The following is a 17637-nucleotide window of genomic DNA, read 5'->3' on the forward strand; positions in this document are numbered from 1 at the left end:
CTCTGCAAATAAATGGAGTACTTTGTATGTGAACACTGACAGAACTCTTTACTGTAAATTACAATTTTGCTTGTGCAAAACAAACTGTATCTCTGTTACAGAACTATGAGTCCTGTACACATAACATTGATGTCTTACTTTCTGGTTAAATGTATGTCACTCTGAAGTTATATGTATGTGATGTATATTTAATATAAATTGTAGTGATCAGCAATTTGTGGGGAAATCAGTTACAAACTCCTGTATGTCTAAACTCTTTACTGATCTGGATGTCTTTTTTCATGTTGTCCAGGTGGGAACTATCGTGGTGTGTTTGCACTGGGCCTGGTTCAGGGTGAATGGAAGATGTATGTGAAGGGGCTGCTGGACAGGGAGGAACGCAACCTCTACATCATCAATGTAACTGCCAGTGATGGACTCTTTGTTTCCCAGGCAACAGTGGAAATAACAGTGATAGACACCAATGACAACAGCCCCATCTGTGACCAGGTGAATAATGAAACCATACTGCTCTCTTTTTTAAGGACGAATGCAAACACAGTGATGATTAAAGACAATAGCGATGGTTTTAGATGCGTTGTTGGCCTGCCATATTTTTTTGATTTAGCTAACTGTAAGATTAGCGCTTCAGCATTTCTTCATATATTCATTCCACTGAGTGCATCTCTTTATTTCTTTGTTTTGTGTGTGTGTGTGTGTGTGTGTATCTACAGGCTGTGTACACTGCTACCTTTCCAGAGGACATCCCAGTCAACAGTGTGCTGCTGAGGGTTGGAGCCACAGATGCAGATGTGGGCATTAGTGCCTGGATCCAGTACTCCCTACATGGTTCTGGATCCCAGGACTTTAGCATGGACCCAGACACTGGTGTGGATATAGTTTGGCTTTGAAAACACACCCATACAATACATTCCTCTTGGTACAACACTCAGCACATAGCCCTTTTTAACTGACCTGGCATAATTTGCTACTTAAAGCAATCCAGCATGGAGTGAAATGCTGGATTGTTATGGGGCCAAGTCACCAGCTTAAACACACATTTAATCATGTGGATACTTGAGAACTTGTGTGACAGACTGTCATGCCCTCCTCTTTCACTCCATCTCTTAATGTTTCACATGTTGTTTCTAACCTGACCAGGTGAGATCAAGTCATCTGTGATTCTGGACCATGAGATGACGCCCAACTACCATCTGGTTGCCCAGGCAACTGATGGTGGTGGGAGGTGGTGCCGTGCAGAGGTGCAGCTGGCAGTGACTGATGTGAATGACAATCCTCCCATCTTCACCCAGTCACAGTACACCGCCAGCGTCTACGAGGACACTGCCACCAAAGCCTTGCTCACCCGCATCCAGGCCATAGACCCTGATGAAGGTGATACCACTGCTACTACTGCTAATATTATTGCTACTACTCCTGCTGTTACCACTATTTTAAGTGCTTCAAATTTAGTTTTATTTATAAGAAATCCTTCATACAGAAAATGTATTGCAAGTACCTTAATTTAGAATAACAGACAAATGACATAGATGCAGTTCAAAAGCTGCATAAAATGGAGGCAGAGGTAAATCCAAAGATCACATGTGTAAAGAGATTAAAGGAGAAAAGGGGACAATTAATGGTGCAACTTCAGATAACAAAGCATACCTACCAACAGTAATAGTAACAGTAATGATATTGCACGTGGTTGTTGACATGGAAAGTGACAGAAGTAGCTGTGTAATGAATAAAAAAGATAGAGGTTACAAAAAAGAATTGTCTGCTTTCTCACCTCCACACAGCTGGCCAATTACTGTATAACTGGGTATGACTGTCAAACTGTCATTAACAATATGACAAGTATTTTTGTTCCTGTGTAACTGATACTCTTCTGGCTCTGCAGCAGGTCCTGGCCGTATGGTGGTCTACTCCCTGGCTGACTCTGCAGGAGGTTCCTTCTCCATTGATAAATCCTCGGGCATTGTGGTCCTGGAACGTGTTCTCGACCGCGAGGTCCAGCCAGCTTATCAGATAACAGTCAGTGCTTCTGATCAGGGTTCACCGCTGCCTCTCTCCTCATTGGTCAATGTCACGATCACTGTGTTGGACATCAATGACAACCCACCTGTGTTTGAGCGCCGTGACCAGCTGGCGACAGTGCCGGAGGATGTGGGAGTGGGAACTGAAGTTCTGAGAGTTCATGCTGCCAGCAAGGACATTGGAACCAATGCTGAGATCACTTACAGTATCCGATCAGGCAATGAGCATGGGAAGTTCCACATCCACCCCCTGACCGGTGAGTGTGCTAACCACATCTCTGTACTAGTTATCCATCATTATTTTTTCTAATTTAATGTACATTATAACAGGTTCCTTTCTCTCACTTTTCCTTCACTTTTGTATTGTTCAAACTGCTTTTCTAATGCAAGCAGTCCAGTTGGGAATGAGGTGTGTTGGTTATTGACAATGAGCTTAATTGGCATAGGGTTAGGGTTAACCCTACCAAGATGCCAGTCTAACGTGTGGTATGTATGTGTCTCAGAGCATTAAAAAACATGTTAGTCACAATCAATATGGCGGGTATATGGAGCTATATGGAGCTATACTTATATCACTGTTCACATTCATATTCACTTCAGTCACTTTCACTATGGGTCCTTAACTCCTGCGAGCCATGTGTTACTCTCAATTCGGCATGTCTTTTCTAATACTGCCACGAGGAATTGCAAAAAGGCACTGTGCATAGTGACAAACCCACAGAGAATTACCACCAACTCTGCAGTTCTCCCCAGATCTTCTTTTACAGCAATTGCAGCTGTTTTCAATTTAAAAAAAATGAAAGCTGACAGGAACATTGACCAGCCAGATAGTTTTCTCTGGAATTAATGGAGCCCAAACCAGATGTAAAGGGAGCTAATGCTTTTACACTTTTTGCTGCTAAGAAAGTGAGAGGAGAAAGATAACAGATTTGTTAGTGCACGAGTTAAATAATCTGTGTATTTTGCCAAACTCTATGTCTGAACTTGGAGTCACTTACACCATTGTGCTTAAATAATTGTTCACAATCACAAACTGAATTTCCCTTGGATATGCAGTGGTATGCTGCACTGTGGAGCCTGATCCTCATTGAGCAAAGCAGCACTGCAACACTAGTAGGTGGATGTGGACAGAATAGTAGATCAGGGTGAAGACAGGATCAGAGCACAACAGGCTTTCTTTCAGCCAATACCAACCAATCCATGAAAATATGTCCATACCACTGTACATACTAGAGATATCTGTGGTGGTCAGTCAACAAGAAAAGAATGCAGGCCTGACCTGAAACCTGAATGGTTAGGCTTTGTCAACTCAGTCAGGTCTATTCCGGTCCTCTCCTCATTTCTACAGTCATCCACTGAGCTCAGTGATGGTTTGAGTACATTTAGAATAGGCACAGACAGAAACTAAGCCAAAAATTCTAGAGGGATCTGGGTCATCATTCATTGTCCATCCCAACAAAAAGTTGCTCTGTGCATTCACAGGCAGCACAGGTCTTCAGATATGATTCTTGAGTTTGTCGCCTAATAACACAAAACTTCCCTTTGTAGGTTTTCAGGATACTCTGGTATGCACCAAGCTCTGCTTTCCTCAAATCATCCTGAGCAACAACTAACTCTGTACCTGCTTTCTGAGCTTTCTCAGCTGAAACACTTTGAACCAGTGGAGGCCAATTTTTAAAAGCCGTTTACATTCAAATGGCTATTTCTTCAGACATCTAAAACAAAGGATGTCAACTGAATTTTCACCAAAGGGTAGTAGAGAGCAGGCCTGCTTGATATCAAAGCTGGCTCAACGTGCTTCCTAGTTTTAGTGAGTATTTGGGGCAGCAGGACAGTGTGTGTGGGACTGTGTCAAAATAAATCACCATGAACACACAGTATGTGTGTGATGAAGGAACATGTCACCCAGTGTAACAGCGTGGTTGTGTTTTCAATAGTTTTTTGACAACCATGGAGCTCTATGGCTCAGGCAAGTATGATGTATCAGGCTGTAGATACACAGACAACACTTGTTTGTAGGAGACATTCATTGATGGCTTGGCTCTTTCAGTGGGATTTGATGACAATGAAAAACAAAACTAAACTCTTTGTGCAGCCAGAAACTCAAAATGAGAGATTTGCATTTAATAGTAGACCTTAAGAACATTTTCTTCACTACCCCGTATAATATTTTGATTCAAATTCCCGCTTTACACGTATGTCTGTTTCCCCTCTCTCCTCACTCTTCCCAGGTGCCATTTTAGTTGCCCAGTCTCTGGACTATGAGACCTGCAGGGACTACTTCCTGACAGTGGAGGCTCGTGATGGTGGCATGCCACCACTGAGCGCAATTACTACAGTGAATATAAACCTGACGGATGTCAACGACAATGCACCCATGTTTAGCCGTGACCTCTACAGCGCAGTGGTGTCAGAGGATGCCACCATTGGAGAATCTGTTGTCCAGGTAAGTTCAAAGTCAGTCAGGTTTTCCCTGCATGCATGGAAGGCCTGAGGAGGAAGTGGTCCATAGGCATTACCCAACACTTCATCCAGAATAAAGTATCTTTTCAACCACTAGCCATATCACCATGAGATTTAATACTGTAGGATGATAGGATGTTCATGGTGCAGTGATTTTTAAATATTTCTTGTGAGCCCCTGACTTCTTCTGTTGCAACATCATTATGTAAAAATTCCCTCAACCAACACTTTTCTAAGGGCTGGATTTTTGTTAAATTTGCTCTGAATGCTCCCCAGAGGTTAGATCATCATGCTGTGTGACCTTTTCATTAGCACCACCAATGTTTCCACCTTTACTCAAGAAATATCAAAATCTAATGTGGAGTTTGCTGTGACATTTTCTGAGCAAATTACTGATCTCTAGAGGGTGAATATTTCCATTTTTTATTTAGCTTCCTTTGGTATCTCAGGCAACTTCACACACCAGATACCCTCAAGAGGACTTTAGCAAAATTGTGGTTGTGTTGCTAGTTCTACTTACAGAATTTAAGACCTTTATGTCTTCTTAGTCAGCACATTATCTCTTTATCTGTTACATTGTGTTTTTCTCTGTGCAGAAATACAGTAAGACTAGCTGCTTGTCTTCAGTGAAATAGCTCTGTTCAGTAGTGTTCTTGAAATAGTTGTCTTTAAAGGCATTAGTGTGGTGCAGGGATGTCATATTTCTGTAGGCCAACCTGGAAGCTAGCATCACCCTGGTTCCCTCGACAAAAAGCCAATGCGACCTTTTCATTGGGTTTTGGATTATTGCAGAAAATAAACTGAGACCAACAAAATATCCTGAGCTTGTGTTAAAACCACAGGCCTTATTTCACACATTTAACCAAAAACCCACTGACTTTGGGATGAGGGAACAGGAAGTGCAAGAATGCTAACTTACTTCAGGGTTTTAGGATTCATTCCTGAACCACTCTGTGTTTGTATGAGAGAGAGGCCTGTATAAGATAAGATAATCCTTTATTAGTCCCACAATGGGGAAATTTACATCACATTTACATTACAGTGTAAGTGATTGAAATATAGATAGAAAAAGACATAAAGACGAGTAAAGACGAGATAAAAACAAGATAATGCTATAAAAATTATACACATAAGAACAGTACAAATATAACAATGTAATAAAAAATATTAACAGAAGAGCAATATAGACAGGACTTTATACATAGAGTGCCGGTTGTAGAGTCTGACAGCAGCAGGAAGGAAGGACCTGTGATACCTCTCCTTCACACACTTTGGGTGAAGCAGCCTATCGCTGAAGGAGCTGCTCAGTGCTGTCAGACTGTCCTGCATGGGGTGGAGCTCGTTGTCCATCAGGAGCAAAGCTACATCCTCCTCTCTCCCACCACCTCCACGGGGTCGAGGGGGCACTCCAGGACAGAGCTGGTTTTCTTGATCAGCTTGTCCAGTCTCTTCCTGTCCACCGTTGAGATGTTGCTGCCCCAGCAGACCACTCTGTAGAAGATGGCTGATATATATGGATGTTTTTTAGAAGATGGTGGTATACAATGTAGAGGTCATGCGCTTTAAGATTGCCCCTAAATGTTAATAGAATCATAAAAAATATTTCATCCAATTATCTTTAGAAAGCATGTTTTTTTAAAGTATAGGACAGGAACAAATGATCAGTGAGTTAGTGACTGTTCCATGAAAACTGAAATATTCACTCACCTTACTTGTGTGTGTGTGTGTGTGTGTGTGTGTGTGTGTGTATGTGTGTGTGTGTGTGTGTACGTTTGCAGCTGGTAGCAGAGGATGTGGACAGTCAGCTGAATGGAGCTATCCTCTACTCTATCGTCAGTGGAGACAGAGACAACCAGTTCTTCATTGACCCACTCAGTGGGGTCATCAAGGTCAACAAGCAGCTGGACCGTGAGACAGTGAGGACACACTCATACACACTCACACACACACGGTCAAAACTGCCGATGAAAATCCAGCTTCTTACTCTATTTTACTTGGTAGATAACTACATCATGCATCATGTTTCCAGTGTTGTCTGTTGGTATAGTTCTCATGATATGCAACTGTGCTGACCATCTCCTCACAGGCATGAGCATGGAATGAGCTGCTGGAGTGTTTGCTCTGAGTGAATACCAGCAGAGTGTGAGCAATCATAGTCGCCCATCTTTGATGTATAGAACTCACAAGGAGCTGATTTATTATGAGACTGATCTCTGACCAGATGGCAGCTAATCACACTTGAACAGGAAACACAAGCAGAAAGCTCTGAATTCGAGCTCTTTAATTTGCTGCAGGAAAAAAAGATGGAAGACATGAACCCACCACCCCCACCTGTCCCCTCCCCTGAGTTGTTTTCTCACCCTTCTTTCTTATCATCTGCTTCTTCCTCATCTCCTTCTCCTCTGCAGTGCTTCAAAACTTCAGAAATGTTCATATTCCTATCATAAAGTATTCATGAGTGCGGTCGATGAGCCGTCTGAGCGTGCTCAGAAAGAGAGTGCAGGGGCGTGTGGGAGATCAAAGCTTTTGGCTGATGAAAGTGTGTTTGGGGTTATCACACACAGAGCAGCAGCTTTCTCTGTGTGTGAGTGTGTGTGTGAGCATGTGTGTAATGCTGATGTGTCCATCCATGTGTCTATGCATTAATACTTAGGTATGTGTGTTTATGTGTAGGTGTGCTTACATATGTTTCCCCTCTCATTTCCATACAGGTCCTTCTGTTCCCTCCACCCCCACTCCCTCTCTGCTAAGCAGGTCATAGTTGTTTACTACTGAGGTTTATTTTCTCATACATCTCAGGCAGCAGAATATTGTTTTGTTGCTGCTGTTGCATTCCTCCTCTGTGTGCTTCATTAGCTCTTTATTATAAAGCAATGTGGAGAAACAGAAAAATATCCTGCAGCGGGTTTTGTGAAGACTGAGCAGCATGCCAGTGAAACAAGACGTGTGTATCCGTGTGTGTGTGTTTGTAAATGTGAACTTAAACATTCTCAGCTCTCCCTCAGAAAACCATATGCATAAGCACTGTCTTTGTTCTGTAACATGAAAGTCGATCCAGTGAGTTTCTCATCTCAGACACTATATGAAATGATCAAAGGTCCCGAACCAATCAACCAATCAAGAAGCTTTATATCTGCCACTCACAGCTCTTCTACATCTGTTACTATTGCTTAATATATGATTAAATCAATGTGCACTGTATGTATCCTGTTATGCCAGAGGTTACAGATTTTGTGGGTTTTGCAACATTAACCCTATCGACCCCCGTGGAACACAGTGCAATAACTGATTTTTTTGGCCACTTGGAGGTAATGTTAACAAGCTATGAACACAATACTGACATATTTTCGTCAATTGATAAACCTAGGTTGATTGGCAAACAGGTGCAACATGATCAGTGGTATTTGTGTTCACCCGATGAATGCCCAGTATTCCTTCTCTTTTAACTCTGTTTTTTGTCTCTACCAGCCCCTGAGGGAAATATCTTTCTCTTTATGTTACTATAGAATAACCAGACATCGCTTTTCCAGGGACAGACCCCGTGGCCTGTCCTCAGCTGGACCTTTCCCTTGAAATACTTTTAAGCATGACTTAAAAACAGATCAGAAAGAAAAACCAGCAGCAGAGCAGACAGATTGTCATCTTACATTGTGCTTGTTTTGGCCAACAGAGGGGGCTGGCTGTTACCTGGCAGCTTCAGATCACTCTTCTTCTACCAATCGCCACATGCTTGCCTAGTTTTAGAATAAACCACTGTGGAAACTCAGTTTTCTGTTGAGTCTGTTAATCTGTGAAGCTAAACTGCTCACTGGTAGGGTTTTTCCTTTCAACCAACCCTGAGTTTCTCTCTGTCTCATACTGTTGAGCTTGAAGAAGCTGTCTGACATGGCGCTTCATTTCCTCATACAGTAAATATCAAAGATCATCAATCAACCTATCTGCAGAAATTTATGTCAGGAGAAGATTAAAATCCCAATTGGACATCAGTTTGTTAACCCATCTTTCTCTTATTCCTCCTTAAAAGAAGTACAATTTTTTGCCGACTACGAGCAAATGACCTCAACACTATTTGGCAAATAGTAAATCCAGTAGCAGTGTGTCCCACACAGGGCACTTCACTTCAATTAAAACACCATTTTAATTTTTTTTTTTTTTTTATCTAGCAGGTTTCATAGGTATGTCTGTCATTTCTACCCATTATGACACTGTACTCAGCATGTAGTTAAAAGAATCATCCATCACAGTTTACAGTCCCAATTTCTGCTTGAATTTTGACCTGCTGTGCTTCTTGTACTTGAATGCATACAGTTTTCCTGAACAATGAAGGATTATTGGTAACATTGTTGTCCAAAATCTCAGCAATTAACTGGTCAGTACAAAGTTATTATAAAAAAGACCCGACCTGTAATAAACTAGAATTATCATATAAAGGAACAAAGGGACAATTTAAAAGAAATTCCAGTTTGAACAGAATTTCACAGGGAGACTGGGCTGTAACTATTCTGGTCTTCTGGCTAGGGCTATGGCTATGGTTCAGGATTCACAATCAGGCAAAACCATCCATCCATTTTTACACAGGATAAATCCAAAAGGAAGATGTTATGAACATCTTCAGTCTCCTTCAGAGATAATTGCTTTAAATTCTAATATCCCATTGCCTATTCTCTGCTGCCACCCTCAGGACAAACTTTACTTTTTCACCATAGGGAAAGGCTCCAAGAAAAATAAGCTATCACTCTATTGCTGTCCAACATTAAAAAAGTGACATAAAGAATAAGACCAAAAGTCTATCTCTCACTATCTCTTCATCCTACCTCAGGTCAACACAAGGAGTGGCATGAAGGCAAAAACCTAAACTGACAACCATGTTTACAGAAACTTATGTGTGATATATTTATGATATGTTTTGTTCTTTGTGCTCATGGTTAATGTATCCTCCATTATATCCTCTAGGTTCCCAGCTACTCATTGGCCATCAGAGCTCTGGACAGTGGAATCCCACCCATGTCATCCACTGTGATGGTCAACATAGACATCTCTGACATAAATGACAACCCACCCATCTTTTCTCCAGCCAACCTCACCACTGTCATACAGGTATACCTGATGGTTGACAACACAAAGACAAGAATGTGATGTATTAGTTCAAGAATACTTTAACTCAAATTCAGCCCTCAGTGACTCTTACTGTTTAATAAGTAAATGGTCTGCACTTACATCGCGCTTTTGTGGTCATACTGACTACTCAAAGCGCTTTACACTACAGCTGACATTCACCCATTCACATGCACATTCAGAACTTGTTCTATATATATATATGTGAAGGAGGGTTCGGGATCTCGCCCAAGAATACTTCAGCACAGCCACAGCCGCCCCTAATATAATGCCAACTGCAGTTGGTCAGCTTGCACAAAAATTTGCAGCCTCAGTAGGCCTCCTTTCCCTTTTAAAGCATCCACACCAGAAAATAAAACCCGAGTTATCAGTTAAGTGTTAATGCATGTTTATAGTAAATTATTTTTTTTAACATACTGTAATTACTGTGTAAGGCTTGGCATTCTGAGGTCAGGTCATTCATCCAGTAGTAATGATTTTCCTATTGTCTAATGCATTGGCATGTGGTTTAAGGTACTAGTGTGACCATGAAATATGAAGTCCAGCTAAATTTCTTCCTGAAGCCATTTCAGTGTAATTGATGGAATACAAGTTCCACAGTCCATATTTTGTGCAAAAATTAATTCCAAAATTTGTTTGAAGTCATTATGACAGTCTGAGCATAACACAGCACGATGCAAGTTTCACAGATGCAATAAAAGAGACAAGAGAGAGAAAATGTTAAAATGAGTTACTAACATGCATTTATGGGATATGAATATGTTCAGATGGAGAAGGAGAGAGGAACTCAGTGCATCATGGGAAGACCCTCAGCAATATAGACCTATGCCAGCATAACTAAGGGGTGTTTCAAGGCAAGCCTGAGGCAGCCCTAACTATATGTTTTATCAAAAAAGGAAAGTTTTAAACCAACTCTCATGCAGAAATTAAAAGGTTTCTATTCTTTTAATTTCCAGTGTTTTGTAATGTATTATGCAAAGCACTCTGAGTTGCCTTTGTGTATGAAATAGGCAATGCAAATAAACATGCCTTGTCTTTAAATATCATCATCTTGCTGAAACAAATATCATGACGTGAACAAGCATAATGCATCCCCAACCAGGCAGATCTCTCTCATGTTGTGTCTCCACCTCCAGGAAAACAAGCCAATCGGCACCAGTATCCTGCAGTTATCAGTCATTGATCAGGACTCCTCCCACAATGGCCCGCCCTTTGACTTCCGCATCCTGTCAGGAAATGAAGGTGGAGAGTTTGTGCTGGAGAAGGATGGAACACTGGTAGCCAATCAAGTCTTCAGGAGGGACCTGGCAACTGAACATGTTATTCAGATACAGGTAGAGTTAAACTACTGTTTACCATCACTCCTACAGAGCTGCTGATGGCATTCTCTAGCATAACTATTGCTGGGAGTCAGTAAATGGTTCTTAATATAAAGAACTGAACCATTGTCCTGAGTAAAAATATAATCAGTTCAGTTCAGTTTTCTTCCAGAAAATCTTTCACTGTAACAGTCTTTGGTCTTGTATGACCAGTAGCTTAGAGTGGCTGAAGTTAGCTAATGTCAGCAAACCCTAGCTAGATATTGCTGTGTATGTACCATTACTGACTCAGTTTCCTGATTTATGACTCTTGTCTTCACATGCTACTGTTACAAAATGTTTTAGTGTTCACTATTATCTCACAAGCGTCACTTGTGACTGATGACAACTGTTCAGTAGAAGTTACAGTCTCACCTACAAGCTAAAAAAGATGCATCTAAAAGACTTGAAATAGAGTAACTGAGAGAAGTTGAGATGGCAGTTAAAATTGTGTTAGTGCTGAATGAAATTCAAGTAACAGCTGGAGTGCAGTGAAAGCAGTTAAAACTGTCACTTAAAGGTATACTATGCAGGATTTGTTGGTTGCTGTTTGTAAATACGCCATTCAAAGTTGGCCCCTCCTCCCTAGCTAAATGAGTGAGAGTGTTAATGAAGAGAGGGAGCAGTTATAGTGACAACAAAGCAGTGAATCAGAGAAATAAGACATTATTTTACTGTGATCTTTTCCAAAGCACAAGTAAACATGTCCCCACACCTCTGCACAACAATTCAGGAAGGTGCTGCATTGCTGCAATTTGTGTGAATGTAGCTGAAACTTCTGTGTTGTGTGTGTGTGGTTCAGCCCTGCACTCTATCTAACAGATACACAGACCTGCACAGAAACAGCAACGTAACCTGGTCACAGTATTTTTATAGATTCCTGCCCTCACCCCTACTTTCTGTTTTTGGCTTGGGGCTACACACCCACCGTCCAAGGGTTGCAGCCCAGAAACAAATAAACAGATAAATAGAGCACCATTATTTTTTTTTGAGTCTATACATTGTTTAATAGGAGAACCCTTCATAGTATAGCTTTAAGCAGTAAACACCAAAAGCAACTCAAACATCAGCAGAAGAGTAGGAGATGAAAGCAGCTGAAATATTGATTGAAGTATAACTGATGAAAGGAAGAGAAATTTCAGAAACTATTGCTATTCACATGGAATGTGAGAAAATCCCAAACTATCTTTTTTTAACATTTAACATTGATTGATAATTACTTAAGATTTTGTTTACACAATTAGTTTCAATAGTAGATGGTATTGGAGAACAACAAATGTAAGGTTGCAATCATGCTAAAATATTGCAATAAAGCCATATAGGATTTAAGTTTTACATACCAGATGCACTGTAAGTTGCCGTTAATTAACTTCTTGACCAAAGTAAGGATTATGTAGAGATGTCACATAGAGAGATATGATCAAGTCATTTGTTATTTCTTCTGATGTCCCTCCTCCTCCCAGGTGACAGACTCAGGGAAGCCTCGTCTGTCCTCCTCCTCCATGCTGACAGTCAGGGTGATTGAGGAGAGCCTTCACCGGCCAGTGGCATTACCACTGGAGGTTCATATCATCACTATGGAGGATGAGTTTCCTGGCGGTGTGATTGGCCAGCTGCACGCCACCGACGCTGACCCTTACGATGCTTTGACCTTCGGCCACGCCCCCCCAGCCCAGCGCAGTCTCTTTAAGATCAGTCCTCGTGATGGGAAGATCATCGCCCTGGGTGGACTGGATGCAGGCAGGTACTCTCTCAATGCCAGTGTCAGTGACGGGCGCTTCGCCGTGCCCGTGCCTGTGAGTGTGCACGTGGAGCAGGCAACACCAGAGATGCTGCGTGAGGCCGTGACAGTGCGCTTTGAGAGCGTGGCGCCGCAGGACTTTGTGGCGTTGCATCTGAAGAGTGTGTTAAAGGTGCTTCAGCAGGCCGCAGCCTCGCAGCAGCAGGACACGCTGCACCTGCTCAGTCTGCAGCCAGTTGGAGGGACGCAGCAACTGGACATGCTGGTCGCGGTGGAAACAGCAGGGGGTGGCTACTACAAGGCGGCCTACCTCACTCAGAAACTCAGCGCATCACGGCGGCAGCTGGAGGAGGTCCTCAGAGTGTCAGCTATCCTGGATAAGAACTGCTCGGGACTAGAATGTCGCGGGGCGCAGTGTGAACAGAGCATCATCCTGGATTCACACAACCTGGCTACATACAGCACTCCACGGGTCAGCTTTGTCTCACCACGCTTCCACCGAACGTCGCGCTGCACTTGCAATGGTGAGTGATAGAACTTCATACATGTGGCTAGGCTGAGAAGTCTGAGAAGTCTGAAGTCTCACATAGTACTGTTGATGTTCGTTACAAGCCAAATAGCTGATCTAAATCATCGAACACATTAAAAAATGATACCTTTGTTCTCTCACATTGCACGGCCTGCTCATATCATCTTCTAAGTGACAACAGAGCAAAGATTCTGTCCCACAGATCCACCACTGTCCCTCAGCAAACACACAGACACACACACACATGCACACAGAGACATCTTCTGTTAGCTAGAAGTTCATGATGTTCGTTCATCAAAACATTGCTGGCAGGTTGATAACATTTACATCATGGGAGTTGAGTCCTGTAATGTAGTTTAGCTGGTTAAGGGCTTGATACCTTTACAATTACAATTATTCACATTTTCTCATTCTCTCTTTACTCTTTACCAGAATCAATCAGATTATACAGATAGTAAACATTGTACAAGCTAAGAGTGGCCAAGATATTGAGCTTTGAAAACAAGGAACTGAAGTCTTACCATTAACATCACAGTATTGACAGGTTTCCCAGTGTTCCACAGCACCCACTGAAGTCTGCCTGTTCAAAGTATGTTTATTGTAGAATGCTGAAAATGACACAGGGGGGAGCACTAACCACCTGCAGATGTATCTGTAGATATTATTTGTTAATTGGCCCAGTGAGCACAGATTATCTCAAAATGTCAGAGATCAGCCCGAACAATTGGTCGACCACTATTCCAGAATACACAGCCAGAATGAAAGTGGGACTTTAAAGACCTCATTCATAATCCAGCTGACATGACGTGTAATTATGCTGAAACTCCAGCCTTGGACCAGATCTTTTCTCAACAGTACGTCATGTGGATCACTCTGCATGAGTGACCTCTGACCTCTACATGAGCATAGTAATTGCAGTTTTATTTATTAATCAACACTACATGATGTAATCCACCAAGGCACTGCAGTGACAGTGAATCCCATTCCTCAACTGATCGCATTTCACCGTCTAACCAGTACATCAAACAACACAGCCACAGGGCAGATGTCTGTTTGAATGTGGCCTCATGACTGAGTTTCAAAGGTGTGTCTGCAGGTCAGGCTCATCTGTTTTTACTCCAGCAGAACAATACTAATGCGCTGTTCCCTACTAAGATAAACCAGTTTTATGCACAGCTTTATTTCTGCCATGGCTCCCTCCCCGTCACAACAAATAGCTACACCACTGGAGTAATGGAGTAATTAGTATGTATGTATGTGTGTTACTACAGGGCAGAAGTGGGTGTAAAAGCTTCACGTGCCTCCTGGTTACCGAGAGTGTCGCAATCCATTTCATGCACAACATGCACCATGAGATGCCAAGCATGTCATTCCTTCATGTACTGAAGAAAGGGAATTTTACAGATTTGATTATACTGATAATGTCATTACTGTACATTACGATCAACTTTTAACACCAAGGATCAAATGCATTTAAATGTAATTTGGCAGACACTCTATATACTTCATGCCACAAAATAAACCTCGTATGTAGAGGTAGTGTCAGGGCTGAAGCCAGCTACACTAGGAGAGGACTCATATTTTAAAACACTAACATCATTTGTTTGTACTGATTTCCAGATCAATTTAGAAATTGAAAACAGAAATGAAAATTGTTTAAAGTGACAAACCCCTGATATGACTTTTCATTTTAAGGCTGTTTTACTGTTTACTGTTCATGCCCTGACATTATGTTAATGGTGTTAAAATAAGTGTGTCATCTTTCTGTCCCTGTGTGTGAACAGATGCTAGCTGTGCTGTCCTATCAGAACAGTGTGAGGACCAGCCGTGTCCGGCAGACATGCAGTGTGTTTCAGTTGAGGCCACCAGAGGGCGCTACGCATGCCAGTGTCCACCAGGCAAACTGGGAGAGTGTGCAGGTGTGTGAGTCAGAGAGAAAGAAAGAAATACACAGAATTCTGAGAAATGTATAAGAATAATACAACAACTTAAAATAAATAAAACCATTTTTAATATATTCACAATGTCATGTACATGTGCATTGTTCTGGGTGCAGGCCATTCGTCTCTGAGTTTCTCAGGTAACAGCTACATCAAGTACAGATTGTCTGACCGGCTGCAGACGGAGCTGAAACTCAGCCTGAGGATCAGAACGCTGCAGAGCCGAGGAATCATAATGTATACACACACTGAGCCCTGCACTGTCCTCAAGGTATGCACACACACACACACACACACACACACACACACACACACACACACACACACACACAGGTGCTGGTACTCTTCCATTTTTAAGGGACAGTCAGTGCTCCCTCACAAAGGCCATAAAACTGTTGCTCTGCTCTCTGTAAAATAAATGGAAGGAAAAATGATGTTAAAGTAATTTGGCATGTTTGTATAATGTCAGTCTTTTAAATCTGAAGTTTAAGCTATTATTATCTTTAACTTAATTAAATTTATTTTACTTACTAGATGTAATTAGAAGATGTATTTGATAGGTATTTCTGATTCTCATTACAACTTGTCAGCACAACTTTAACACTCTAATTTAACACATTATTTTCTGTTATTTTTTTTCTTCTCTATTTTTCTAGAATACTTTACATGCCATATTTATGATGAAAACACAAGGAAAATGCATTTTGCAAAGTTGCAGAAGCATCTAGAGTGTGTACTTGTTATGCACAGCCATAACTGTTAATTAGAAAGAAAGAAAACAGTCTTTCCATGAAAATAATCCTAACAAGGGATTTTTGTTTGATAGTTTGATAGAAGATGTGAAGATTTGCCTTTAATGAATTTCCTGATTAGATGTACTCTGCAACATTAAAGTGTGTGTGTGTGTGTGTGTGTGTGTGTGTGTGTGTGAGCAGTTGGAAGAAGGGAAGCTGTGGTTCCAGCTGGCCTGTGGCCTTGGTGGGGCTGGGGGCGGAGGTGGTGACAGTCCTAACATGTTGGGAATCTCGGGCCGTCGCATCAGTGATGGTAGCTGGCACACTGTGGCACTGGAGCTGAACCGTAACTTCAGCAGCCTGGCCCTGGATGACAGCTACGTTGAGCAGCGCCGTGGACCTCCATACATACAACCACTCGCTCCGGATAGAACCATCTACTTTGGAGCACTGGTAAGTCCATGAGTAGCTCTAGCTGCCATATGGAGGTAATCATCATTATTATCATTACTGCTTTATTTGATAGGGACAGATGCAGTATACATAGACCATGATTGAAAACAGCCATCCAGTGCACGTATCAAGTGCAACTGTTTATAGCAGATGCTGATTTGCAATAACCATCCCCAGAGGGGCCTTTGTGAAAATAAGAGAGAGATTAAAACAGTGAGGTAAAAAGAATAAAAAGATAAACCAAGTACAAGAAGATACAATAAAATACACATTTACAGAAAAATAGAGTAGTGAGGTAAAAAGAAAGGGAGGGAATAAGAAAAAGTTTACTTGAGAACAACAGGACATAATAAAACACACATTTAGTAGTAACATAGCTACAGAAAACTAGTCAGAGGTCAGGTTTGGCTCGTATTTCCAGGACTTTGCTCACAGAAAAAGCTGTTTGAGCAAAAGATGTTTTGCAGGATGAAACTTTACAGTTGCCACTCAAAGCTGCTCTTGTGGTTCTGCTGCAGAGCTGCAGTCTCTTGATGTATTTGTAGAGTTTGAGAAGTTCATTTACATTTCATTTACATAACGGAAATCAATGAAATTCAAAACACAGTCAAATGTCATGCAATTTTTTATCATGTCATCATCAAGTTCAGCCTTAGTCATTTTACAAATCTTTTTAACTTAATTTTTTAAATTGATTTAATTTAAATATTCCAAAGTACTTCACCTCTGTTAGTTGTTAAATATTTTCACCTTTAATTCCAACATGCAAGTAACTTTTCAAAAGAAAAACAGATAGACTCTGTTCTCTTGTTGTTTAACATCAAACAGGAGGCATCAAGCCAGGCTGATACTTTGATTCTGTTAGCTTATCTGCAGTGGCATCACACTGCGTCGTCAGTGTACGTCTGAAGATCTATAACAGGGCAGATTTCTGGAGTCGTCAGTCGTTAATATACAAACTGAGAAGGGTGAAACCAAACAATGTCTCAAAGCAGACTTGATGTTATTAATCACAAGACAGTGTTCATGACCCTTTTAACATGAGTCAAACCATGACAGTGACCATTTTGACAAACTGAACATTGAGAGTTTTGAACTGAAGGTGTTGTGATTTATGATGCCAAATGCCTCTTTTAAATCTAGAAACACTTCACCTACTAACTGTCCTTTATCAAGTGACTGCTTTATATTTTCTAGTAGTAAACATGTGGCTGACTCTGTGAAATGGTTATATTTGAAACCAAACTGAAATAATGGTTTGTCTCTAAGTGATGGAGCACTTGTTC

General features: G+C 41.4%; 1 protein-coding gene across 6 annotated transcripts in view; it reads left to right on the forward strand.

The window, feature by feature from the left end:
• The window catches only part of fat3a (FAT atypical cadherin 3a), a 156708-nt gene that overhangs the window by 123992 nt on the left and 15079 nt on the right, over positions 1 to 17637 (forward strand). For 3 of the 6 annotated variants that reach the window (XM_018701644.2, XM_051065371.1, XM_018701655.2), the window contains 12 exons: positions 293 to 489; positions 714 to 867; positions 1141 to 1374; positions 1883 to 2275; positions 4250 to 4464; positions 6260 to 6397; positions 9435 to 9578; positions 10733 to 10930; positions 12418 to 13219; positions 15009 to 15143; positions 15281 to 15435; positions 16100 to 16351. In XM_018701644.2, coding sequence (XP_018557160.1) covers positions 293 to 489; positions 714 to 867; positions 1141 to 1374; positions 1883 to 2275; positions 4250 to 4464; positions 6260 to 6397; positions 9435 to 9578; positions 10733 to 10930; positions 12418 to 13219; positions 15009 to 15143; positions 15281 to 15435; positions 16100 to 16351 — 3017 coding nt within the window. The remainder of the gene's footprint in view (positions 1 to 292; positions 490 to 713; positions 868 to 1140; positions 1375 to 1882; positions 2276 to 4249; positions 4465 to 6259; positions 6398 to 9434; positions 9579 to 10732; positions 10931 to 12417; positions 13220 to 15008; positions 15144 to 15280; positions 15436 to 16099; positions 16352 to 17637) is intronic. The other 3 variants (XM_051065369.1, XM_051065370.1, XM_051065372.1) reach the window with 1 other exon arrangement.

Source organism: Lates calcarifer, linkage group LG21 (assembly GCF_001640805.2).
Source record: "Lates calcarifer isolate ASB-BC8 linkage group LG21, TLL_Latcal_v3, whole genome shotgun sequence".
In the NCBI taxonomy this organism is placed as follows: Eukaryota; Metazoa; Chordata; class Actinopteri; family Centropomidae; genus Lates; species Lates calcarifer.